Source organism: Macrotis lagotis, chromosome 2, assembly GCF_037893015.1.
Source record: "Macrotis lagotis isolate mMagLag1 chromosome 2, bilby.v1.9.chrom.fasta, whole genome shotgun sequence".
Taxonomy (NCBI): domain Eukaryota; kingdom Metazoa; phylum Chordata; class Mammalia; order Peramelemorphia; family Peramelidae; genus Macrotis; species Macrotis lagotis.
The window spans coordinates 204,887,666-204,915,031 of NC_133659.1; the positions used below are offsets into that span (position 1 = coordinate 204,887,666).

Below are 27,366 nucleotides of genomic sequence, written 5' to 3' on the forward strand. Positions count from 1 at the left end.
GCTATGTCCTTTTACCTCTCTGAGTTCTCAGTGTCCTCCTCTGTAAAATAAAGGGTTGTATAGTAATAATTCATATTTCATAACATTTTGAAATAAGCAATGAAAAGTATAATTTTACAGATGAGTCAGCTGAGATTCAGAGGTGAAATGACTTACCATGGGAATCACCTAGTGTTTATGTTTGGGCTCAATTCCAAATTGCTCCAAGGTTTGTCAAGATTAGCTAAATAAGTTATGCAGTTTCCTTTTTATCTCTTGAAACTCACTTCAACCCCAGTTTGAAACTAATAATCTAGAATACAGCACACCTCAAAAATCATAGTAGTCATACCCTCAACTGTGGGACAGAACCAAATGAAATTCCAAGGATAGGGAAGGCCCTAATCTCATCTCAAACAATGGGTCCTAGAAATGTCCATCTGAATCGATCTCATATATGTTTAGAAACAGACCATGGCTTATAATCATGCTGTAAATGTTTCCACAGTAGGTTAACTCACAGCTGGGTTTTCCCCTGGAGCTTGGTCCCATAGGGTTGACTTGGGATGCCCGAGAAGCTAAGTCTAGGAGTATTTTAAATGTAATTTTTTGCTAATGGGGACTGAACTTCTTTCTCAGTGGAGTAAAGGGGCCTGGTTTCCCTAGATACTATTATGCCTAAAAGCCTGCAAAGGGGAGGGATGGTGGTGATGATTGAGTTGTATTGTGTTCACCCCATTTCTGCCTAGGCTTTTGGTGGGTTATGCTTAAAAGCCAAAGTGAGGCTGTTACTGGAAAATGGAGCCAATTAAAAGCTTCAATTTCAAGTGAATATGAATGAATTCACTTAAGAGACCAATTCTTGACCCAAAATAATTTAGGGAGAAAAAAAGTTTTATTACATATTGCTGTGGTTACCAGAAGCTAAAAGGGGCAGAATAAAGACAGTGGGCAGATCCCTTAATGGTATGAGCATGAAAGTAAAGACAGCTTCAAGAGCAGCAGAGCATAAGTTAAAAAAAAGAAAGAAAAGGGCAATTATTAAAATGAAAGTGTTGTAACGGAGCTGATCCTACAGGATCAGCAGCACATGAGAGGTATAGGGACTTTAGAGTTTATTTGGGAGATGATCAAACTCAATAAGAATGGGCTGGTTTCCCAAAAAGAGATTCCCAATTCAACTGATGAAAGGGTGAGCTTTTAAAGGGATAGGAAGATGAGGTAATTAGGGAATATTTAGAAGAGGGGGCAGTAGCTCAAAGACTTAATTTTATCAGGTTTTGGGAGAAATCCATTGTATTGATAGGTTGACTAGTACCTGGAAGCAGGGATTTCTGAGTCCTTGGGGGAGGTGGGGAAGGTACTTTTCTAAAGTTCATTGACCTCATCTCCATAGCTAGAACAAAGGGGAATAGGATATTAATGAAAGACCAGCTCAGAACAGATTTTTAGAACATTTCTTCATCCAATATTTCCTCTTCTACAAGGATACTAGGACTGTGTCCCAAAAAGGTCATAAAAAAAGGGAGGGGGAAAGATCCCCACGTCTGAAAATATTTATCACAGTTATTGTGTCAAAGAATTGGAAATCGAGAGGATGCCGATCAATTAGGGAATGGCTGAACAGATTATGAAATATGTGGTGGAAATACTGTTTTACAACAAATCATGAGAGGGGGAAAAGCATGGAAAGACATGAACTAACTGATGCTGATAAAGGGAGGAGACTATTGTATGCAACAACTTTGTGTGTGATAATCAACTGTGATGAACTTAGCTTCTCTCAGCAGTACAGTGATCCAGGACAATTTTAAAAATCTTGTGATGGGAAAATGCCATCCACATCCAGAGAAAAAACTCTGGAGTCTGATTGCTTAGCAAAGCATATTATTTTCCTTTCCTAAAACTTTTTTCTCTTTCATGCTTTTTTCCCTCCCGTCTTTCACAAGATGACTAACGAGGGAATGTTAAAACCTGATTATACCTGTATAAACAATATCAGACTACCTGCTGTCCTGGGGAGGGAGTGAGGGAAGGGAAAGGATTGAGGAAGAATAATGTGGAACTCAAAAATCCTACAAAAAGATGACTGTTGAAAGCTATCTTTGCATATAATTGGAAAAAAAATAAAATGTAAGAAAGTCAAAGTGAGGGTTGGGTGGGGGAAATATGGGACTGAGGTGGGTGTGGGGATAGTGGAGAACATCTCCCCTCCTCGGTACTCTTCCTGGGCCTCCGAAGCCTAAGCTTCCCCACCTGTCTCCTTCCTCTGACTTCCAAGTTCCCCCACTTTCCAAGAATCTCTTTGGAGCGAGATAGAATCCAATTTTATTTGTAGTTGAGACCTTGGCCAAGAGGGAGGGCGGCGGCGGGGAGGAGAGGTGGGGAGGGGGCGGCCCTCCCTCCGACCTTCCTTCGCCCCGTTAAGACTCGGGGTACTGCTTGAGGGTGATGGAGGCCCCGCTGCTGACCATCACCGCCGGATAGAGGGGCTCCAGGAAATTGGTGAGGAAGCGGTATATGAGACTCATGCCCCCGGCCACGCCGTAGAAGGAGAGGCAGCCGGCCGGGTAGTCCAGGGCCACGCCGATGGTGCGGTAGTAGCCCCCCTGCAGCACGGTCTGCGTGTTATCGTGCCAGACGGAGAATTTGAGCGAGTCCCACTCGAGGCACCACGAGGCGCTGTTGCGGCCGATCAGGTAGACTATGTTGCGCCGGGGCCGCCCGCTGGGCGGGGGGTTGCTGCTGTAGGTGACGCCCAAGCAGACCCACGAGTTGGAGACCTCGGTCTCCCAGTAGTGCTGGCCCTCGGCCATGCTTTGGGTGCACAGCACCTGAGGCCACTGGTTGAACCCGGGGAAGGGGCCCGCGGCGTAGGGTTCCAGGAGGATGCCCAGGTTCAGCACCGAGTGGGTCTCCTTGAATAGAAACAGCTCCTCACTGGCCGTGGCTGAGTCAAAGTTCAAGTTGCAGTAGCCTGGTGAGGAGGGGGGGAAAGGGGAGGGGGGGGAGGGGGCCAGCGCTGCAGACCGGGGACCCAGAGGGTCCGCAGCTCTGGACTCCGGAGACAAAGGATGTGCTTATTTGCATGTTATTTACATGCAGGCAATTCCATTCCCCAGAGAGGACCCCTTCGCTGGATTCCTCTCAGCTCCCATCTCTTGCCCTTTGACTCTTCCTAGGATTTTACCTGGCTTGGCTCTTACAGGGAACCACCCCACACACTTAGCACAGAGCCAGGTAAATGGCTAAGGCACTGCTGCCAGATTATGGATGGGGCACAAAAATCTCCTGTCTAAGCCGAGAGAGGGCACAGGGAGTGGGGAAGGAACTGAAGGGCTGCCAGTGATCTTGTTGTGTCCACTCCCTGTCCTTCCAGGAGAGGATACAGACATACTCTTCATAGAGAATCTTTTAATTAAAAATTAGTAACTAGACTGTAGGGGGAATCATCATTCCCTACCCATTTAATTAGGGAAAGCTACCTGCTTTAAGATGAGTGGAAGTGGTGATGGAGTGCAATAGCTGGGCCTTGGGTATGAATTTGAGTCTGAAGTGGATGTCAAGTGAAGGCAGGGGAATTGGGGACTTACATGTGTGAAAGGTGGCAGAAGACAGAGGGGAAACCTGGTTCAGTTGAGGCCAAAGGAATATGTTACTAGGTTCCTGGCTTTGTTCTGGTCTCACTAGATGTTGGCAATCACCCAACTGAGTCCAGACCAGGACCCAGACCATCTATGCTCAGTAAAGCTAATCTCAGGGACAAGAGCATCCTGGGTCTCCAATTTGTGCTTCACCCCATTGCAGTCTTCTCCCAACTCATCAAGATCTTCCACTCACCTCTTGATGAGACTGCCTAAAGTCAACTCCCTCAGTGACATCCCTGAAGTCTCAAGGTTATTTGTTTGAGGCTGGGTGGGGAGGGCTGTTATCTCTCCCAAGGGAAGAGAGTGGAAGAAAAGTAGGTGGTAGAAATGACTTGTGAGTCAGGTCTCTTGTAAGCCCACTTTAGGGTTAGAACACACCTTAGGGATCATCTAGTCCAATCCCCTCAATTTACAGAGAAGGAAGTGAAGTTCTAAGAAGGTTAAATGATTTGCTTAAGGTCACAAAAATAGGTGGCAGAACTGGAATTCATACTCAGGTCCTTTCACACCAGATCTAACTCTCTCCTCACTGCTCCTTGCTGCTTCCATTCCCCTCAAAGGACAAGACACCCAAGGACCCTGAACTCACACTTCAGTAGATTCTTCCTTTCCATAGTTGGGGGCAGCACCTCATAGGAACGCATCTTAATTCCTAGAGAAGGTAAAGATCCCTTTTGGAGACAGTGACTTCAGTTGAGAATAGCCTCAACAACTCAACAACTGATTTCTCCCAGTTACAAATGATCAGGTTACTAGTTACTAGACAGAGTGATCCAGGGTTCAGGTCAGCCTTCCCACCCCCCAAAAAGTATAAACAATGTAGATTCCCCCCATTCTCTTTACCCTCTCCCTCTATTCTTTTCTAACTATGTAAGTGTGCACAAGGCAAGATCCAGGCAAATGATCCCTGCTCCCTTCCCTCCCTCTTATCACTCTCTTCCCAGCTTTCATCAAGCCCTCCTAGCCAACTTGACCCTCACCCTTCAGAAGCAGCTGATTGACAAAGCGGAGGCCCACCACAGCCAGCTGGGCCCGCAGTTCAGCCAGGATCTCCAAGAGCCCGGGAAAGCTGTTTGTCTCTTCGCATGTGGTGCCCAGTAGTGATTCTGTGCAGCCTGGGAACTGCTTCAACCTTGGGAACTCCTAGGAGGTGGCATGGGCTGGGGCCAGGGACCCAGGGAGAGGAGCCCCCTCTATCAGCTGTGTGCTGGACAGTGGCTGGGAACTTCAGGCTGCTCCAGGGGTGGTAGCTGTGGCAGTGAGGGAGCTGGGGCACGAGTTGCCTGGTTTCCTACGATAACTTTTCCCCCTCTCTCCCTTCTCCCTTCTCTCCTCCCTTATGATCCTGACAATTCTCCAAGCTCAGGGCTTTGATCAGTTGGGTGGGTCCTTGAAGGGCTACTTTCTGAGAGAGGGTTTCTGCTGAGACTTGGAAATTATTTTAAAATGATTCTTAGCATTTTTTATCTCAACAAGGGCCTAAGAAATACAGTTTCATCCAGGACAAGGGAATGACAGGAATGTAACTGCACATCTATCCTCAACCCATTCCACTTCCACTTTGGGAAGCAGAGTCTAGGCTGGAAAAGGAGGAGGCTGAAGGCACAGTCCAGCATTCTCTATATATATGTTTCATATATGCTTGTTGAATTGAATTAAATTTTATAGAGAGGAAACTGAAACCTAGAAATAGTATGAATTTAAGAGTTAGAAGGGAATTTATAGATTCTCCAGTTCAAACCAAACTCATTTAACAGGTAGGGAAACTGAGGCTTGAGAAGGTTAAGAGAATTGTGTTATTTGCACAGACACTCCTATGACTAGGTAGAGAGAGTTTCTACTTACAAATAGGTAGTAAGTAACAATTCAAATTTAGGTTTTTTCAATTCCACATCTTAATAATGAAGTGAGTTGTGCAAAGTTGAAGACTTTGGTAGGACCAGGACTAGAACTCAGGGTTTCTATTCTAGTGACTGCTGTGCTATAGTTCCTAGGCAGGACCTGGAGAAGGGATAGGAATGGGATAAGGGATAATATTATTGGAGTAACTCCTACCTCTAAAAATTGCTGGTCACTCTGGTTGGTGAGCAGGCTCCGGAGCCAGACACTATCCCCCTCTAGTTCTAAGAGGCGACTGTGGCTTTGTTGGATGGAGCTGCCCAACTGTCCCAGGGCAGCGGCCTCCTCCTTTTCCACAAACTCCAAGACTTTCACTTGCAGCCGCTTCACCTCTCTCCCAATGTCCGCGAAACAACGGTTTACATCCTCTCGTACTGTCTGGATCAGTTTCTGGAGGAGTGGGGGGGGAAGAATCCCTGACCTCCCCTTACCTTGGGGAACCCAAGAGTGCCCGTTTGGCCTGGGATACTTCCTAGTGCCTAAGCCAAGGGCCTGCCTTCAGTCCCACCCCTCAGGTAAGCCCTTCTAGGGAGAAGAAAGGCTAGCATTTGGACAGTATATTAGATCTAAAGCTAACTAATGGAGTTCTAAACTCCCTTGAGTTAGGTTCTGGGGATACATTATGCCTGTTCCCATCCCATCCCATCCCAATTTAACTCACTGCATCCCAATTCATGCCAACTATGTCATCTTATCGCGCCCCATCCCGACATCCCAATTCAGTCTCATCTCATTCCATCCCACTCCAAATCATTTCACTCATCCTGAGAAGTCAGGGTGGAAGGTATTAGATGGATACTGACTCCCTGGACATCTCCCCCTGAAGCCTGACTTGTGGGCTGCTCCAGGGGACATCCCAGAAATCCCAGGAATGTAAGGGTCTATGCCAACCTTACCGTGAGGAAAGCTACCCGCCCACGGTGCTTCTGGCTGTCAGATGCGATGATCAACATTTGGTTCTCTACATTGGCCTGAACTTTCCGGACTTCTATCTGGAGCAGAGGGAAGGGTTATAGAAAAAGTCAATCACTTCAGAAGAACAGACTTCAAAGGGCTTTGTCTTTTCTCTCCTGTTGTTAAAATCATTGCTCTGTTTTCCCCAAGAACCATTGCTCCTAGGTGGCACAGGGGATAGAACACTGACCTTAGGAATCAGGAGGACCTGTGTTCAAATGTGACCTCAAATACTTATCAGCTGTCTGACTATGGGTAAGTCACTTAACCTGACTCGCTTAAGAGAGAGAGAGGGGGAGAGAGAGAGAGAGAGAGAGAGAGAGAGAGAGAGAGAGAGAGAGAGAGAGAGAGAGAGAGAATTATTGCATTTCAGAGCTACTAAAGCCTTTGTGTCAAGAATTGAACCCCTGGTCCAAAAGCAATTAAACAGACACAGAAATGGGCAGTTGTGGATGAATTACAGTAAGCAACATTGTAGGAAATAGTCCAATCAATAAGATGAGAAGTCCATGAGAGTATTGGAGCTCCCTTCTCAAAAAGAGGTTTAGAGACACAGTACCAGAGTATCTCTATGGACATCATTGAGCTGCCCTCTTCCCTCCCCCTTCACTTCTGTCTAGCATACCCAAGGTCCACATGCTGCTCTGAAGAGTACTAGGCTCTCTTCCTGTCTCCAGAGCTAGGGCTTTAGGAAACAATAAGTCATATTTAGGCGTGGTCACAACATGGCCTAGTAGAAAGACAACCAGAGGCAGCTAGGTGGTGCAGTAGATAGAGCACTGGTCCTAGAAATCAGGACCTAAGTTCAAATCTGGCTTCAGGCACTTAATAATTACATAGTTGTATGATCTTGGGCTTGCAAGAAACCAAGAAAGAGAACCAGCCTTCAAAACCAGGACAACTTGGGTTTAAGCCTGTGTGACACACATTAGCTGCATGACCCTGGGCAAGTCACTTAATTTTTCTGGACAGTTCTCTAAGATTCTAAGTTGCAAAGATGGTGTTGAATTGTATTGGTAGAAAGTTTCCTACTGCAAATGAAATCCCAGATCAAGTTCCTAGCTCTGTAGACCAAGGGTTCCTAATTTTTATTTATGTGTCATGATGGAAGTCCAATGAGATCTATGGATCACTTCTCATAAATTTTTTTAAATTCATAACTGAAAATGCTAAATTTCAGTTAGAAATTAGTACAAATATTGAATCTTTTCCCCTATCCAAGTTCATGAACTATTTGGGATCTAGCTGTAGTTCACAAACTCTCTTGGTTAACTATGAATAGAAAGAAAGTAAAACTACTAAATTCCTAGATTGCTCCTTAGATATAGGAGAAGACTGATGTCAAAAGAGATGAGATTTTAAAAGAGCAGCTCTACCTTAAAATGAGTATATGCTAAGTACAAAAATGTTTATAGATGGGTGGCTAGGTGGTGCAGTGGATAGAGTACCAGCCCTGGAGTCAGGAGAACCTGAAATCTGGCCTCAGATACTTAATAATTATCTAGCCCTGCAAGCCACTTAACCCCATTGCTTCGCAAAAAAATCTAAAAAAAATATTTATAGCTACTCTTTTTTTTGTGGTGGCAAAGAATTGAACAATGAGACAATTTTTCAATTGGTTCAGTTGTGTCTGATTCTTTTGTTGTGATCCCATTTGGGAGTTTTCTTGGCATAGATCCTAGCATTTTACAGAGGAAATTGCCCAGAGTCTCACAGCTAATAAGTGTCTAAGGCCAAATTTGAACACAGGCTTTCCTGGCTCAAGGCCTGGCTTTTTATTTACTATGCCACCTAGAAGTTGTTAGATCTTCTCAATTGGAGGATGGTTGAACTAGCTCTGATATATGATTATGATGCAATATTACTGTGCTGCAAGAAATGATGATGTTGATTCATTTCAGTTGTGTCTGATTCTCTATAATGCCATCATTTGGAATTTTCTGGCAGAGATACTGAAGTCATTTGTCATTCCTTCTCCATCTCATTTTACAGATGAGGAAACCAAAGTAAATATGGTTAAGTCATTTATCCAGAGTCACACAAATAAATTATCTGAGGCCAGATTTGAACTCATGTACTCTACTAGTGGACTGTCACTATGTGTTGTACCACCAGCTGCCAAGAAATGATGAAGGGAATGGTTTCAGAAAAACCTGAGAAAACTTGTATGAATAGATACAAAATGAAGTGACAAGAAGTAGGAAATAATATATATAGTAATAATAATATTGAAAAGATCAACAACTATTAAAAAAGTAATTCTCTTCAATAAAATGATGAACCAGAACTAAAGGACTCATGATGAGAAATGTTATCCATCTTCAAATAAAGAACTAACTGATGGACTCAGAATGCAACCTGACATATTTTTTATTTTTCTTGGTTTTTTTGGTTGTTCTGAATATGGGCTAATGAAGAAATATGTTTCTCATGATTTCATATGTATAATAAGCATCATATTTCTTACCATCTCAACTGGTAAAAATAAAAATTTTTTAAATCTGGGCACATGAAATCAGCCCCCAAAGGATTATATTTCAGAAAAATTAAAAGGCCTTGGACATGTTACTGGTGAGTTACAGCTAGTTGTCTCTAAAGACAACTGATTTTTCTGATTTTTCAAAGAGAATGATGGAAATCCTGAAAGTTATTTGATTGTCGTTAATCCATTGATAAAAATTCCATATTGAATTATCAGTCACATAGTTCATGAACACTTAGAAAAGGAAACATTAATAGGAAGGATTATCATCTTTTTTGTTGCAAAAAGGGTAGATCAAGGGAAATTGTTTGGACAAGCTGGACCTGCATTTTAGCAAAGTATTTGACAAAATTTGTATAATATGGGCAAAATGAATGAATGTGACCTGAATGATAGTAAAGCAGTTTGGTAAGTTTAAATCACAGCTAGTTGAAGGACTATACCAAGGAGTTATAGGTGGGCAACTAGGTGGTACAGAGAATAGATCACTGGAATTAAAAGGACCTGAATTCAAATCTGATCTCAGCCACTTAATAGTTATGTGACTCTGGGCAAGTCATTTAATATTGTTTCCTAATCAGAAAAAAATGAGCTGGAGAAGGAAATGGCCAACTCTTCTTGTATTTTTGCCAAGAAAATCCTAAATGAGGTCATGCAGAGTCAGACATAACTGACAACAAATATGCTACTTTAAAGTTTATAAAGCACTTTACATATTCATTTGGTCCTCACAGAACCCTTGGAAAGTAGATGCTATTATTATTAGTTCATTAGCTAGTAAGTGAAACAGCATCATGAACTCAAAGTCTTCCTGTTTCAAGGCCTAGAAATCTATTCAACTCACTTGCCTGGTTCTTCCAGCAGTGGCTTGGGTACACAGAGAAATTGAGTGACGTGCCTAGGGTTAAACAGCCTGAATTTTTCAGAGATAGGACTTAAAACAATCAGATCTCCCTGATTTTTTTTTGCACCATAGCTGCCTCTCTTCCCTCCTCCCTATCAAATCTCTAGAGGTCAGAACTATGCAACCAAAAAGAGGATACAGTATTGAATAGGATACACAAAGTCCTCCACCAAGGCTTACAAAAACAACTCTAAAGAAACAGGATGGGAGAGACTTGGCTGAACAAAGAAAAAGACTGAGATTTTAGTTGGCTCCGAACTGAACATGAAAAAAACAGTATGAAGTGGTTGCCCAAAATGGTATAAGATACTGAGCAATATTGGAGGGAAAGTGTCCAGGGCAAAGGAAGTGATTGAGTCCTTTAGTCTTCTGGTACAAAGATAATGATGGGCGTACTCCCAGAATTTTTTGTCCTGTTCTGGGAACTCCACTTGAAGAGGGGGGATTGACTAAAGTGCACCCAGAGGAGGGTGACTAGGATATGCTGAGGAATCTGCAAGAACTATTGAAGGAGACTGGGAACATTTAGACTGGAGAAAACAGATTTGAGTATGAGAACAATCTCCAAATATATAAAGGATTATAGCAGCTAGAAAAAAATTCCAGGCTTATTTTTTGTGATTCCAAAGGGTATGACTCAAATCAGTGGACAGAAGTTTAGAAGCAAATTTGGCTTAAATGTAAATGCAAAAAGGGTCATGCTCAGAGTTGACCTTTCTTGGTTGTGGTCAAACAAATGAGAATTTTGGAACCTCCTTCCAGACATGGTGAGCCCTCAGTAGTTCCTTGATGTTCTCCCTACCCCCTTTAACAGTGACAGCATCAGTTGAATGAAGAGAGATCTTCAGGTTTAGCCATCCTGGTGGCATCCTGGTCTAGTAGCTTGAGTATTTCCAATGAAGGAGGTGGGGAAGATAAGGTCCCCATTTTCTCTACCCTGGTACCAATACTACTGTGTCCACAAGGCAGGCAGAGCAGGCAGCTGAAGTGAGCCTGTGCATGGACTTTAGGCTACCTCTTTCTCATATTTCTTTTCCCAAAAAATGACTAAACAGCAAATTTAAGATAAATTATGTCCAAGATTAATGATAATCCTTCCTATTAATGTTTCCTTTTCTAATGTTCACAAACTATGTGACTAATAATTCAGTCTGGAATTTTTATTAATGGATTGACAACAATCTGTGAGTTCAAGAAGTGGAGAAGTCAAGAAAGAATCAATGGAACCTGAATGTAGGTTGAAGCACACTATTTTTGTCTTTTGGGGGGGGGTTCTGTGCCTTCACAGCATGACCAATATGGAAATATATGATTTGCATGACTGAAAATGTATATAGCCTCTATCATATTGCTTTCCCCTCTCCAAGGAGGGGAAAAGTGTAGGAGGGAGGGAGAAAATTTGGAACTCAAAACTTTTTTTTTTTAGTTTTTTTTAGTTTTAGTTTTTGCTAGGCAATGGGGTTAAGTGGCTTACCCAAGGCCACACAGCTAGGTAACAGTGTCTGAGGTCCAATTTGAACTCAGGTCCTCCTGACTTCAGGGCCAGTGCTCTATCCACTGCGCCACCTAGCTGCCACCTTCAAAACATTTTTAAAAAATGACATTAAGGGGCGGCTAGGTGGCATAGTGGATAAAGCACCGGCCCTTGAGTCAGGAGTACCTGGGTTCAAATCTGGTTTCAGACACTGAATAGTTACGTAGCTGTGTGGCCTTGGGCAAGCCACTTAACCCTGTTTGCCTTGCAAAAACCTAAAAAAAAAAGATGTTAAATATTTTCTTTACATGTAATTGGGAAAAATAAAATATTTTTTAAAAAAGTTTGGAAATCTTTTGATTTCATTGGTGGCAACATCCACAGGAATGATAGTGGTTAATAGCAGGGGAATCTTCTATATTGGAGAAGATGGTCACTGACAGGATCACTATCTCAACCCTTGGACATTTTACCAGCAGATAGATACCTTTTTTTGGGGGGGGGGGGCGGAGAATGAAGAACTAAAGTGAAGCATAAACTAATTAATAGTACTACACAGTTTTTTTGTTTTGAAGAAGTTGAAGTTCCTTCATTAGCCTTTCAGTTGAGGTCCCCAAAGAAGTACTGATGCTACTCTCTATCCTGTGACCCAGTATGCAGTTGAACCAAGTTCAGTTCTAGAGGAGCCTAACTCTATGGAAAAGGGGCTCTCATTTCCCACAACTTGTGGTTCATTAAATCACCCATCCCTGGGTTGGTTTATTTCTTGGGTTATGTCTAGGATTCATCTAAAAGTAGGGAGAGGGGCAGCTAGCTGGCACAATGGATAGAGCACTGGCCCTGAAGTCAGGAGGACCTGAGTTCTAATCCAGCCTCAACCACTTAATAATTACCCAGCTGTGTGACCTTGGGCAAGTCACTTACCCCATTGCCTTGCCAAAAAAAAATTAATAAAAAAAAATATACTATTCCAAAGGTAGGGAGAAAAAGATTTTTAGTGTACAATATGAATTAAGTATGGGTCTGGTAATTAATATATAATACAGAAAAAATGCCTTACATAAAAGATACAAATGTGTATTAATAGAACAGGATTCAGTAACCATGTGTAACTACTGTTACAGTCTGCTAGAAAGTGGAACTTAAACTTCATCAAATATGAAGTAATTTGCAGAACTATCACCCTGGAACTGCACTATCCCAAAAACTCTTAGCATATATCTGCTGATAAAATGACCAGGGTTGAACCAGTCTTAGCTTTCACTACTCCTGTGGATGTTTGCTACCATTGAAATCATAAGACTTCTAGACTTCTTGACCTCACCTTCAATCCTAGACACATCCATTTCAAACTTGTTGCTCAAAAGAGTAAGAGGCAGCCTAATTCCCTGCCCCCCCCCCATTTCCTTCTCTGGAAGACTCAAGCCATAAAATGCCACCTGGAGAGCTGCCTTTCAAGAGGCAAAGCCAGAAACTCCTTATTTAACTGATGCTGTCACTGTCAGAAGGGGAGAGGGAAGGACACCAAGGAACAACGGAGGGCTCACCATGTCTTCTCTGTGCTGGGCTAGAAGAAGGTTCCAAAGTTCTCATGTGCTTGAGAACACCTAAGAAAGGGCATCTCTGAGCATGGCCCCTGTTATAGCTGAATGACAGATAATAGAAAAAATAAAGAGATAAATGTAGATTTTATATCTATATATATGAATATATAGATATAGCTAGTTAGTTAGCTAGATGTAACTATAGATATATATTTATGCAGAGATAGCTATTCTTTCTCTCTATATCTTATATATCTTATATAATATATATTATATATATGGGCCATGCTCTTTCTATATGTACACATTATACAGTACATGAATAGAGGATCCATGCACATATATGTGCATGTATGTGTTTGTATGTTATGAGATAAGAAAACATAAGTGCTTTGCAACTTTGCTTTAAAGGTTCTGCAAACCTTAAAAAAACTATATAAATGATCTTCAGTTGTTTTCAATCATGCCATACTTTCACAATACTCTTTGGGTTTTCTTGACAAAGATACTGGAGTAGTTTGCCATTTCCTTCTTAATTTCATTTGACAGATGACAAACTGAGGCAGACAGGCTGAAATGACTTGTCCAGTGATGACTCACAACATCTAAATAAGGGTCTGAGGCCACATTTGAACTCGAGATGAATTTTCCTGACTTCAAGTCTGGAATTCCATTCACTGCGCCACCTAGCTGCCAACACTAGCGCAATTATATATATATATGGACTTTTCTAATAAGAATTATCTGAAAAATGGATTGGGAGGTCTTGCTAGGTAGGGAGTTTCCTGATCACTGGAAGTGAACAAGTAGAGGTTGGAGGCTTCTCCCCACCCCCTTCAAGGTAGGAGTGAGCTATTTGACTAAGATGACCTTTAAAGAATCTTATTCTATGACTTAAGAGAATGAGGTAGCTCCAGGGTTGCACAGTTTGAGCATGGGAACTAAAATCAAATAGACTAAGTTTGACTCTTATTAGCTTTTTCATCCTGGACAAATAGATTAATCTTTCTGTGTCATCAACTATAAAATGGTGATGCAACCTCACAGGGTTGTGCAAGAATTCATTGAATTGATGAGTACAGCCCTTTGCATATATTGCAATTTTCTATAGGGTACTCCAAAAGTCTTTGTGGAACTTAAGGTTTTTATAACTTCAGAAATAGAAAGGCCACAAACTTATAAAAAGCCACTTTTGAAAGTTTAGTTATCTAAAATTTTAATATGTTAATATGTTTGTTATTAAAATTTGACATAACTTCCATCTGGTGCTGTATCTCATTCTTGTCAATTTTTTGGGCTTCATAAAAAACTTCCATCATCTTCTGTTAGTGACCAGAAGTATTACATTTGTAATCTTAGATTTAAGATTATCCAATTAATAAACCATCAGTGCATATAGGACAGTTTTGACATGGTCCCAAAATTAGAGATAAATGATGGGACTGGTGGAGCCAAGTAAGAGGATCTTCTATACTGATCACTGGTTTAAGAAAGTGTCATCTGGTTTAAAGTTTATTATTAGTTTATTAAAGTTTATTATTCAGAATTTTCAAAGTCAAACTAAAAAAAATGCTATACTCTCTCTCTTTTTCGTTTTTGCAAGGCAGTGGGGTAAAGTAACTTGCCCATGGTCACACAGTTAGGTAATTATATTAAGTGTCTGAGATCAGATTTGAACTCTGGTCCCCCTGACTCCAGGGCCAGTGTTGTATCCATTGCACCACCTAGCTGCCCCCCATAACTATATTCTCAAATGATGCATTTTATTTTGGGTCTTTGTAATATTTATGCTTCTGAAATTGTTAAAGCTTAAAACTGCATCAAGACTTTTGGAACACCATATTAAAATGTCAGTTATCATAATTGTTCATTATTATTATTAAATAAATTCTCATGCTCTATTTTATATCTGAGAGTCAATGACTTATATTGCAACTGAGTTAAAAGACTGATGATTGATTTTAGTCCAGAAGTAAATTTAGGCATGGATTAAAATCTAAACTTTTCTGAGGCCCCACTTGGGGAGCTTATCCCAGTTGTGGGAGAGCTAGGAAGCATCATTCTCAGCAATGGTGAAAAGTGAAGTGACTGACTGGACCATGCTAAGAGCAGATGGGATAGCAACTAGGTACAGAAGGGAAGAGAAGTTAGTCAGAGTCATCTTTTTTTTTTTTTAGGTTTTTACAAGGCAATGGGATTAAGTGGCTTGCCCAAGGCCACACAGCTAGGTCATTATGAAGTGTCTGAGACCGGATTTGAACTCAGGTACTCCTGACTCCAGGGCTAGTGCTCTATCCACTACGCCACCTAGCTGTCCCATGGAGTTTTTAAAAAGGTTTCTAGTGGGGGCAGCTAGGTGGCACAGTGGATAGAGCACCAGCCCTGGAGTCAGGAGTATCTGAATTCAAATCCGGCCTCGGACACTTCATAATGACCTAGCTGTGTGGCCTTGGGCAAGCCACTTAACCCCATTGCCTTGCAAAAAATAAAAAAAAATTACCAAAAAAAAGGTTTCTAGTGGAACAGTAGACATCATAAAGAAAGTCACTGGTGCCTTCCTCCCTCACCTCCTTGTGGGCTCTCTCCTCTTCCAGTGGGATGGTATCATGATTCTTGTGCTCCTCCAGCAGACAGGCCCCACACACACAGCAGCCTTCAGTCCTGCAGTAGAGCCGTTGAAGTTTTCGGTGTTTCCGGCATAGCTGGGTCTTGAGATCCCAGATAGGCTCTAGCAGACGATGACTCTGGAAGACCTGGTCCTCATAATGAGTACGAAGGTGGTTCTCACAGAGAGAGGCTGCACACTGTAGACATGACTTGACTGATTTGAGTTTTTCTGGGGAACAGAAGTCACAAGGGATATCTCCAGGCCCTGCCACTGCTCTGTTTGGTGCTGGGGTCTGGTTCTGGGTGAAACAAGCCATAATCTCTCCCAAGATGACATTCTTTCGAAGATGAGGTCTGGAGGTGAAGACCTCCCGGCATTGGGGGCAGTATGGTGTTTCCCCCATGGCTGCCTGGTGGTCCCAATAGTCCTGGAGGCAGTTCATACAAAAGTTATGCCCACATGCTGTGGTGACTGGGTTGCGGAATACTTCCAGGCAGATGGGGCACAGGACCCGGTCTTCAAAGATGCAGAGACTGTAGTTATTCATCTTGACTTGGGCTTGGTGGGATCTTGTGGGGCAGGGGATGAGGGGAAGGGTTGAGTCACGGTGAGTCAGAGGGATGATGCTTGACTCAGTTCCGGGAGGGCCCTAGGGGAAGGAAAAAACAGAGGGAACTGTTATACTATAGTCAAATAATGTAGGCTGCTCAGATCCTGGATCCCCTAATAGGAAAAGAAAAATATCAAACAAGCTACATTTTACCAAGCATACCATAGAAATAAAATAAGTGTCTGAGGGCAAATTTGAACTCAGGTCCTCCTAACTCCAGGGCTGGTGCTCTATCCACTGCACCAGCTTGCTGCCCCAAGAAATTAATTTCAATAACTAAAGGCCAAGAAGTCTTGCAATTTACCAAATATTCCCTTTGACAAGTTTTTCAAAGCAGGATGTTTACTCCAAACTTGAAATCCCCACCTTCTAGGATTAGTCAATCTATTCATATTCCTGAGAAACAGACCACGTGGGAAGTTTAGAGTCTCCCCACAACCAAGGGGAAGAGAACTCAGTTATGATCCCATTTGGGGTTTTCTTGGCAGATCCTAGAGTGGCTTGTCATTCCTTCTCCAGTTCATTTTATAGGTGAGGAAACTGAGGCAGATAGGGTTAATTGACCTACCAAGGGTCACACACTATCTAAAGTCAGATTTGAACTCAGGAAGGATGAGAAAAGTCTTCCTGACTCCAGGCCTGGTTCTCTGTGTACTATGGCTCCACCTAGTTGCCCCAAAGACCACCCTAACCCAAGCTGAAACTTAAAGGCCTCTAAAATGACAGAATATTAGATTTGCTATCATAAGACCTAGATTTGAATTCTGTCCCTACTATTTAAGACTATCTCCATTGATCTTGGGCAAATAAATCCCTTTTAACCTCTCTGGCCCTCCATTTTCTTATCCGAAAAATGACAGAATAGATGAGACCTCTGAGATTCCTTTTTTTTTTTACTTTTTGCAAGGCAGTGAGGTTAAATGACTTGCCCAAGGTCACACAGCTAGGTATTAAAGTATCTGAGGCTGGATTTGAACTCAGGTCCTCCTGACTCCAGGGTCAGTGCTTTATCTTCTAATGCTACCTATCTACCTGCTCCTTTGAGATCCCTTCTGGCTCTAAATATAGCATTCTCCACTACTCTTGTTCATTGACAAGGGCTCGAGGCTCAGTGCTCCAAAGACTGAACACTAGGCTATAGGACAAATAATGAAGATTATAACAGCAGCAGCAACATCATCAGCAACAAGGCACTTCCTTCATTTAATTCTTTTAACCACTTTGTGAGGTAGGGGCCATTATTAGCCCATTTTATAGATGAAGAAACTGAGTCTCAGGTTAAGTGAATTATTCAGTGTGGCATAGTTCATAGGAGGCTTAGGTAGGATGAGGATTCAAATCCAGCCTCAGACTTACTGAACCAGTAGTAGCCAGATAAGCCAGGGGAAACTAGGGAAATGAACATTGCAAAAGGAGAGCAGTGCTTGAGCCTCCTAGTTTCCCTCAACTAACAGTAGCTAAATAGTACTGGTGCCCATGGAACAATGAAGCAGTCAAGCTCTATCTTGCCTATATTAGGCACTGGAAATATGTTTGTTGAATTGAACCAAATAGAAGTGGTATAAACCAGTTGGGATAGGCTGTGTGAGCATTTAGACCTGGCAAATTCTTTAAGTCAGGGCTTAGTCTATTTTTTTTTAAAGGCAATGGGGTTAAGTGACTTGCCCAAGGTCATACAGCCAGGTAATTATTAAGTGTCTGAGGCTATATTTGAACTCAGGTCCTCCTGACTCCAGGGCCAGTGCTCTATGCACTGCTCCACTTAGCTGTCCCTTGGATTATTTTTTAATTGTTGATTGATGAGACTAAGAAAGTGATGGAGAAAATGTAAATCATAATGCAGATTAAATTTAAAAGCATATCATGCATTTATTAAATATTTACTAAGCATACTTCTTGTTTTCATCACAGGCAAAGGATGGAGTTAAATTATTTTAAGTCACTTAAATTAAAATTTTAAATTAAATTTAAATTTTTTGAAGAGCTCCTTACCCAGAGAGTGATATTCTCTTTCTCTTTTCCATGTCCACTCCAGAACCACTACCCTAGTTAGGATTCTTTATGTTTAAGAGAATGAACAAGGTAAGAGCAGTTATTATATTCTTTACACAATTTCTGAAAGTCTTTCTAAAATGTCTGACCATATTACTGTTTTCCTGGATAAAAATCTTGGGTAAAATCATAAGGGCTGTTGAGTCCCAATTCAGATGTCATATGTTGAATCCCTTTCTGTACTCTCTCAATCTTCCCCAGACGAGTGTTGAAGGGGCAGGAGACAAGAAAGACAATGATGACAAGTTCTCCAAGATCCCCAAGTACGCCATTTATTTACCAGAATACAAGTGTTTAAATATCCTTCCCAGTACCTAATCTACTCCTACTCCTGTGGCACTTAGTAAAACAAGGCTCTTGCTCAAGGACACCAGATGATAGTAGTTTACAGTGCGCGTGCGCACGCGCACGCGCACACACACACACACACACACACACACACACACACACACACACACACACAAAGTCCCTAACAAAGGGCAGCTAGTTGTCTGAGTAGATAGCCTGGAGTACCAAGATCTGAGTTCAAATCTGGTGTCAGACATCTCTTTGCTGTGTAACCCTTGGCAAGTCTCAACCCTGTGTGCCTCAGTTTCCTCATCTTCAAAATGAACCGGAGAGGCAAATGGCAAACCAGTATCTTTGTCAAAAAAATTCCAAATAGGGTCACAAAGAGTGGGACATGACTGAAATGACTCCTCAACAATAACTTTTTTCTTTTTGGATTTTTTAACAGAACCTAAGGTTTCATTACTATGAAGAAGTCCTGGTGAGGACCTTCCTGTACCAGTGCAGTTGGGCAGCTGTTTTGTAATTTTTAGCCCCAATAATGATAACTGGCATTTATATAACCATTTTAAGAGCAGCTAGGTGATGTCATAGTGATAATAGAGTGTTGAGCCTCTAATCAGGAGGAATCATTTTCTGGAGTTTAAATTTAGCTTTAGACATTTAGCAGATGTATGACCCTGGGCACTTAACCTCCACTTGTCTCAGTTTCCTCATCTGTAAAATGAGCTGGAGAAGTAAATAGAAAGCTACTCCAGTATCTTTGCCAAGAAAATCCCAAATGGGGTCCTGGATAGTTGGACATGCAAAAACTCCTTAGCCCATCATTTAAGAGGCACCTCAACATAACATCACTGCTAAGCTATAGTAGAAAGAATGTTAGATTTGAAATTAGAATGTTTAGAATTAGAATTAGAATCCAATCCCAGTTCTGCTTCCTTGCTGTCTTTTTTAACCTTAAGCAAATCACTTCACCCCCCTATTGAGATTATTTCTTCATCTGTAAAATGAAAGGAGGTGTTGAACTAAATAACCTCTTCCCAGTCTTTCACGTTACTCACCTTTCAACATAGGGTTTTGAGGAAACTAACTCTACTAGCTGCTTCTTATACCTAATAGTCTAGAGCTGGAAGTCACAAACTGAGACCCCAAAAAGATGCAATGATTTGCCCAAGGTCAGATAGTAAGAAGGAAAACTTAGGTTTTAATCCTCTCCCCTGACTCTTAACTCCAGAGTTCCTCTATTGACCTACACTCAGAATCTGAATTCTTCCTTGCCCACCGAAAAGTTTTTTGTTCCCTCAGGGTTTAACTTACAAACCATTGGAACCTTTTCCAGATCCTCAGTTAAAAGTGATCTCCCATTCCTCAAATTTTCCTGGGATACAGTCTGATTTTTCTCCTATGTTGAATCCTTGCCTCGACTGATTGACTCTTAGCATTTTTCCCAATTCTTTGACACCCAAAAAGTGCTAATATGAATTTTTCAAAGTATATAGAAGCTTTATTTTAACCTTCTACTTTGAGCCTATCATGCTTTATCTAGTCTTATAATTCAGAACTATCAATTTTAATGTAACTCGTCAAGGACAGGGATGATCATTCAAAACAAAACAAAATTCTCCATCCATGACTGCTTTTTTCAATTGATTAATATTAAGCAACCTATTATGATCCTTGGTGCTGTGCTAGCTGCTGGGGAAACCAAGACATATACAGCTCTTCCTGTCCTTGAGGAGTTTCTTTTTACTGGGGGGGGAATGTAACATTTTGACAGATAAGGATATATAAAGTAATTTCAGAGAGTAGGTAGAGGGTGCATTGGATTGAATATCAGACCTAGAGTTAGGAAGGTTTAGGTTCAAACTCAGCCTAGGGTACTTACTAGCTATATGATCCTGGCAACTCACTTAACCTCTATTTGTTTCAGTTTTGTCATCTGTAAAATGGGAATAGTAATAACACCTACTTCTCAGGGTGTGTTTTAATAATCAAATGAGATTAATAATTGTTTTGTTTTAGGTTTTTTTTTTGTTTTGAGATAGAAAAGCAAAGGCTGAGCAGAAGCCTGAAAGCCAAGGGCAGATGCAGAATTCAGGAGAAGGGAGGGAGGGGTGGATAATGTTAAAAAGTAAATTGCAAAGTTAGTCATTTTAAGAAGTCATCATTGATAAATTTGGAGAGAGAAGTTTCAGCTGAGTGGTGGGATCAGTTGACAGACTGCAAGGAGTTAGGTGAGCTGCAAGGGAATATAGATTGCACTATTTCTCTACCTAAGAGTTTGACTGTGAAATCAATCAACATTTATGAAATAGCTACTAGTGCCAGAAACTCTTATTCATTGCTAAATACTATGAAAGGGTGGAGGGGTAAAGAATGACAGTTTGATGGAATGACAAGGTCAAGGGATGTTAGGAAGACCTTAGTTCAAATGCAACCTCAGACACTAGCTGTGTAACCTGGGCAAGTCATCTTTTCATTAAATATGCAGGGGCATGTTTACATGGTGGTGAAAGAAAGCAGCCATGCAGAAGGAGAGACTGAAAACGAGAGAGAATGATTGAGGAGGTAAGCTTCCAGAAAGAAAGAGAAAGTATGGAACAAAGAGCATATAAATCTTTGAAGAGAGAAACACACCAATAAATTGTTGGTAGAGGTGAGAATTAATTCAATTATTCTAGAAAGTAATTGTGAATTTTGCTTGAAAATTACTAAACTATCAAAAGCCTTTGGGCCCAGGGACCCCCAGTTTCCATATATTTTGAAATACTCACATTAGCACTTTTTTTGACAGCTAAGAATTGGAAGGGAAAAAAAGGTAGGAACCAGCAATTATATATAATTATATAAAAAAACCAGGAACCAACAAACTCTAGTACATTGACTATACTATCCTCTAAGAAGAGATGATTATAAAGAATATAGACACATATAGAATGACTTAGATGAATGGATACTGAGTAAAATAAGCAGCTCTAGGAAAACAATATTCACAGGGATTCCAATAGTGTAAATGGAAAGAATAACAAAAATGAAAGTGAATATTGCATAATAATAATGGAGAAGCTTAAATCTGGAGTTGAGATTAAAAATGCATCTCCCTTGTGGATATGGGATACTATGATGTGGAATATTGTATATACTATTAGATTCAGTGATGTGTTGATTGATTTCGTTGAACTGCTTTTTCCCCACTCTTTTAAAATCAAAGGTTAGAGGGGTGGCTAGGTGGTGTAGTGGATAAAGCACCAGCCCTGGAGTTAGGAGTACCTGGTTTCAAATCTGGTCTCAGACACTTAATAATTACCTAGCTGTGTGGTCTTAGGCAAGCCACTTAACCCCATTTGCCTTGTAAAAACCTAAAAAAAAATCAAAGGTTAGAAGTGATGTTTCTTCTTTCCAAGGGTCAAGGGAGATATGTTAAAATCAAAGTGATATAATATTCAAAATACATCAATTTTTTTCACCAACAATATAATGCTTACCTGTAGTAGTTACAGCATAATAGCTACCTCTCACCCTGTCTATTGGATCTTCCCAGATTAAAGAAGGCAACAAACACTTAACAAGAAGACTATCCAATCTTTAGGATAATTAGTAATACAACTGTCTGTGATATATTTCCACAGTAAAGTTCCAGTAGCCCCAACTAGTATCTACGTCTTGTTTCCAATTTATTAGGTTTAGAGAGCTCCTAAGGCAAGGAGAAGTCTGCCCAGGGTTAAGATGCAGTAAATGTCAGAGGCAGGATTGATATTTTTTTTTTTTAAAGAACACAGAATAGAGAGAAGGGCCACCTTTTTATAGAGATTGAAGTAAAGGAGGGGAGAATGGGAGATGATGGGATTTTAAGGTATATAGTAGAGGAAAAGAGGTAAATCTTTTTCCTAAGTAAAATTGGATTAGAAGTTTGCTTCTGAGGGTACAATGGATAGAGCATTGTCCCTGGAGTCAGGAGTACCTGAGTTCAAATCCGACCTTTGTGGCTTTGGGCAAGTCACAACCCCATTTGCCTTGCAAAAAAACTGGAAAAAAAAAGTTGCTGAGAAAGAGCTGGACAACTAGTTCTCACAGTAGATAAAGGGTACTGGGTCTGGAGTTAGGAAGACCTTAGTTCAAATGCAACCTCAGACACTAGCTTTGTCATCTAACCCTGTTGGCTTCAGTTTCCTCATCTGTAAAATGAATTGAAGAGGGAAATGGCAACCTGCTCCAGTGTCTCTGCCAAGAAAATTCCCAATGGGGTCTAAGAGAGGCAGACAAGGACTGAAAACAACTCAACAACAACAAGCTACTTAGGGTAGGGATGCTTAGAGAAAAAAGATTTGGAGAATGTGTAGAGTCAATCAGGGAAGAAAAGCACGACAAGTGCAGCAGTGAGGGTTCTGATAAGTATAAATTTGTAGTGTAAAAATGTGGTACACTAATATAATGGAATATTATTGTGTTGTAAGAAATAGTCAACATATTGAATACAGATATAGATCTATTGAAAGGAAGGATTTATTGAAACTAAATGAGCAGAGCCAAGAAAGCAAATACTCAAAACTATAAAACTCAAAACTTCCTGTAAAAGGAAAGAATTACAAAATAATTGGAAATGAATTCTGTGAAAATAGACAACACCTCCCTAACTTCTATTATAGAGGCTATGAACATGTGTATAATATTGCAAATAATGTTTCATTAAAATGTTATTTGGCTCTGCTGGGGGAAGGGGGGTTTCTTCCTTTTTTCCTTTTACAATTATTTGTTATAAAGGAGGGGCACTGTGGGAAAGTGGGGTAAAGTAAAAAAGGAAATCTAGATGATATAAAAAAATCAGTAAATTTATTTTTGACCATTCCCTGGTTGGCCACCTATCTTGCTTCTAGTTTTTGCTATCACAAGAAGTACTATAATGAATATTTTGGTATACTAGCAACCTTTCTTTTTAAAACCTCTGTTCTAAAAGCATAGGCCTAGTAGTGGGATCTCTCAAGTCAAATGAGCATTTTAGATACTTTTAAAAATTACTTTTGGAATAGATCAATTCACAGTTCCATAGAGTTTACCTACTTTCCTGCAGCCCCTTTAACATTGACTATTTTCATCTTTGCCAATCTGATAAACTGAGGTGAAAACTTTTTTTTTACTATTATTAGTACATGGGGGGAAGTCTTTTATATAGATGTTAATTTTCAGTTCTTTACTTATAATTTTGCAGTTATTTATATATCTTTAGGCCAATTATATTTGAAGAGTAGCTCTTGGCTATATTTTTTTACTTTCCTATATATTGGATAGCAGTTACCTATCAAAAATAGATGCATTTTCCCCCAATTGATAGTATTCCTTACCTTGCTCTGTACTGTTTATTCAAAAGTTTTTCATGTATTTTCATGTATTTTCATGTATTCTCTCTCCTTCAAGGAATTCCTAACATTTTTGATAATTCTTTCCATACCAAAGCCTATCCTTATACTCAAGAACTTCAGTATCTATGTTGCTATCCCTTCAATATCCTACTTATCAACCTAACTCCCATTAATCCATGTCTTTACCCTATAGCCATCCACTTATAGAGATCATCATCTTTAACTCACCATCACTTGTATATGTACTACTTCCATAATCCAGAACTCTGAAATTCCTTTTTCATCATAATCCACACCCATCCTTCTACCTCTCTTCCTCACTTCTTAAACCTATTTTTTATCCTCCCCACAACTTCCAGAACTTCCTTCCTTGTTCTTCCCATCTATCTTCTCTCCTTTGTCCTCACTTTCCTCCCATCACAATCTTGATCTTATGATTGTATAGTTCAATTATATACTATCTCTGGAATTCCTTATTCCTTTGTTCTGTCTTCAGTCATGCCTTGTCAAACTAATCTCCACTATCTTCTGCATATGTGTAGCATCAAGTAATGTTGATTGCTAAAAGGAAAAGATCTTGACTGGGTAATAAAGATGGAAGAAGTGAAAACCCAAAGTAGAAGAGGTTGTAGGGGGATTGGTCTGTGGCATTAAGGAGTAAGGAATGGATACACTCCTCATCTGAACCAACATGTTAAGGTCCATGAAAGTACCACCCAATACTGCAGGTATCTCCAGTCTTCTGGAGAGTTGTTTCCATTAGCCTCAAAAGATAGAGGATTTGAAGGGATCCAGGGTGAATGAAAGTTTAACCAAAGAGGATCCTTATCCAAAGGATAAGGGTGGTACTTCTGGGATATGGATGAGCATCTGGAGAGAAAAAGGAAGGCTGCTTGTCTCAAGAGAGAGAGAGAAGAGGAATCAGACCTGGAGCTTACCAGTTATAAAATGGGGAGGGGGAAAGGAACTGGCCGATTGGGGATCCCATTCTCTCAGGTGCCAACCTGACTGAGAACAATCAGATGCTGTAAGTTTCCATTGCTGATCACTCTTAACCCAAGTGAGCTAGGCATGTAGATTGTGGGTAGAGTCAGCAGGGTCTTTCTGGTTCTTTCGGTCCTGAGCAACTGTGTTCTACTCTCCCAGGGAGGTTGAATTTCTAATAGTGATGGAAACTCCATAACCTCCTTCCAAGATGGTGGAAATGAGACATACATAGATGCGGAGTAGAAACCCAGAATGCCAATGCATAATAAATGTTTAGCATGAACTGAATTGAATTGAAAAACCCAAGTTACATAGAACATCCTTGCATTTTGAAAATAAAAGCAGAACCCCTAAGACTTGTGATGGAGCTCAGGCCCTTGCTCTGGGTTGGGCAGAGAGAGTAACAGCTGACACGTAATCATCTAGATCCCCTGGGGGGAGGCACCCAATAGGCAAGAAAGAAAAGATAGAACAATATAAAAACCCAAGAAAAGTTTAAAAAATATGCTTCTATCTGTATTCAGACTCCCATCATCCTTTCCCAGGGAATATAGCATTGTTCATTACCTTTACCTTTCCTTAACCTGAGTACTGCCTTCTTACCTTTCCCTTTAGCTGCTGCCCTGAGGTCTCCCTATCAAGGCCTCTCTGCTTTGGGGGATTATGAATGACTTGGCTTGGTGACTTCACAATTCAAGCCTCATCAATTCCAGAATTCTCCCTATGATGTCAGTTGGTAACCAGGAGGAAGTCGGGGGGGGGGGAGGGATGAGGGAGTGGGGAGGGAGGATGGCAATCAGCAGGGAAAGATCCTAAAGTTGACTTGTCAGCCAAATAATTTTCTGCTTCATCTTTCATTTACAAAACTTGTCCCCAGGAGCAAAACATCTAGAAAGGTCACATGAAATTAGAATTCAATGAAAGAAGATAGTGTGGTTTACCAGAATAAGTCCCTGACCACAGAGACGAGTTCAGATTGAAGTCCTACTCCTGGTTACATATAGCTTTAGTTATAACACTACCTCTCCAGGTCTGTTACTCTTCCGCATGCATGCTAGGTTACAAGATCGTATACCTAGAGCAGATGTGGGAAATCATTTAGTCTGGAGCTGCCAAGGCAACCACAGGAAGAACTTGAAATTCATTAAATCTAGGAGCTTTTTAGGGGTGAGTTAATTGTTTGCCAAATTTAGCAGGCTAATTTTTGAGTTGATAATTTTGTGTGACCTGCAAATGACATAAATATTCAAATGGCCCTTGGCATAAAAAGGGTTCCCCATCTCTGATCTGGAGGTTCAAGGGACTTGAGGTCCCTAAGTTTAATCTTATTTTATAGATGAGGAAACAAGCCCATGGAGGTTAAAGGATTTGCCTTGGACACAGAAATAAGCATTTCCCCATTCCCCCCCCCCCCCATTAGTCCATGCTGTAGAATACAATATAGACTAATATAAAAACCCAAGAAAAATAACTAAGTAAAAAAGTATGCTTCTGTCTAAATGCAGACTCCCATCAATTCTTTCTCTGGGGATAAATAGCCTTGTTTATCTTAAGTCCTTCAGAGTTGTATTGCTGAGAATAGCCAAGTCATTCATAGTTGATTATCTTACAATGCTGTTACTGTAGTATAATTTCTCCTGCTTCTACTTGCTTCATTCAGCATCAGTTCATTTAAGCCTTTCCAGGTTTTTCTGAGAGTATCTAGCTCATCATCTGTTATAGCACAATAGTATTCCATCATAATCATATACTTGTTCAGTCACTGATAGGCATCCCCTCAATTTCCAATTCTTTGCTATCAAAAGAGCTGCTATTGATAATAAGCATTTGAAGCAGGAGGTTGGACTAGATCATACCTTCCAGTTATCTTAACCTATGAATATAGGAAAGATATTTTTCACTAAAAACAAACTGTTGATAAAAATATTTTTTTATTGCCAAAGTGAGCTAATGATGAAAACAAAGGAGAACTATGTCATTTACACTGGGAAAATTCCATTTCTTGAAAAAACTGTCCACAGGTGATTTTAAATTCAATGAGTATCTTATCTCAAAACAATTTCGAAGGGCTTTCTATGAATACCCCTTTAGGAGGACAGATAGCAGTTTTTGATGTATAGACAAACTGCAAATTGCTTCCTTACCTTGGGCCCTTCTGTAAACAGATACATTAAGCACTCATATGTTAAGCCCATTGCTAAGAGCAGAGAATACAAAGGCAAAAACATGGTCCATGAAATCTAGAAGCTCACATTTGAATGAGAGAAGTCATATAAAGGACAGGGTAATAAAAAATACATTTAAATAAAAGGAAATCTCAAAGGAAGAGCACTGGGGATAAGGAAAAGTTTCAAGAAAGACTTCTAGCAGGTAGGATTTGAACTGAGTCTTGAAGGTAGCCAGGGAAGCTAGGAGTTAGAAGAGAGGAAGAGTATTCTGGGCATGGCGAACAGTCAGTGCAAATTCATGGAGTATTGTAACTGGTCAAATGTAGAATCCATGAAGGCAAGAATTCTGGAAAGATAGAAAAGGGTCAGGTTATGAATAGCTTTAAAAAGTCCTAGAGCTAGTAGGGAGTGGA

The 27,366-nt window shown here is 40.7% G+C and overlaps 1 protein-coding gene across 2 annotated transcripts; it reads right to left on the reverse strand.

Moving 5' to 3' along the window:
- Positions 1 to 2,291: 2,291 nt before the first annotated feature.
- On the reverse strand, positions 2,292 to 26,472 carry LOC141514108 (E3 ubiquitin-protein ligase TRIM47-like). Of its 2 annotated transcripts, none has more exons than XM_074224612.1 (7): positions 26,396 to 26,472; positions 15,451 to 16,140; positions 6,422 to 6,517; positions 5,682 to 5,915; positions 4,607 to 4,769; positions 4,216 to 4,278; positions 2,292 to 2,956 (listed from the first exon to the last, which is right to left on the reverse strand). In XM_074224612.1, exons 2-7 carry the CDS (start codon positions 16,036 to 16,038, stop codon positions 2,403 to 2,405), a joined length of 1,698 nt encoding a protein of 565 aa, XP_074080713.1. In that variant the 5' UTR covers positions 16,039 to 16,140; positions 26,396 to 26,472; the 3' UTR covers positions 2,292 to 2,402. The 2 variants fall into 2 exon arrangements, with proteins under 2 accessions (XP_074080713.1, XP_074080712.1); XM_074224611.1 differs by lacking the exon at positions 26,396 to 26,472 and adding an exon at positions 25,389 to 25,496.
- Positions 26,473 to 27,366: the final 894 nt, after the last annotated feature.

Bases quoted from the DNA above. Each gene is read 5' to 3' on its own strand.
- LOC141514108 (XM_074224612.1), bottom strand. From the start codon at position 16,038: ATGAATAACTACAGTCTCTGCATCTTTGAAGACCGGGTCCTGTGCCCC. The intron at 4,770-5,681 runs GTAGGAGTTACT...GCCACCTCCTAG, and splicing joins GTGACCAGCAATTTTTAGAG to GAGTTCCCAAGGTTGAAGCA. The intron at 2,957-4,215 runs GTGAGTTCAGGG...CCTCCTCACCAG, and splicing joins AAGGAAGAATCTACTGAAGT to GCTACTGCAACTTGAACTTT.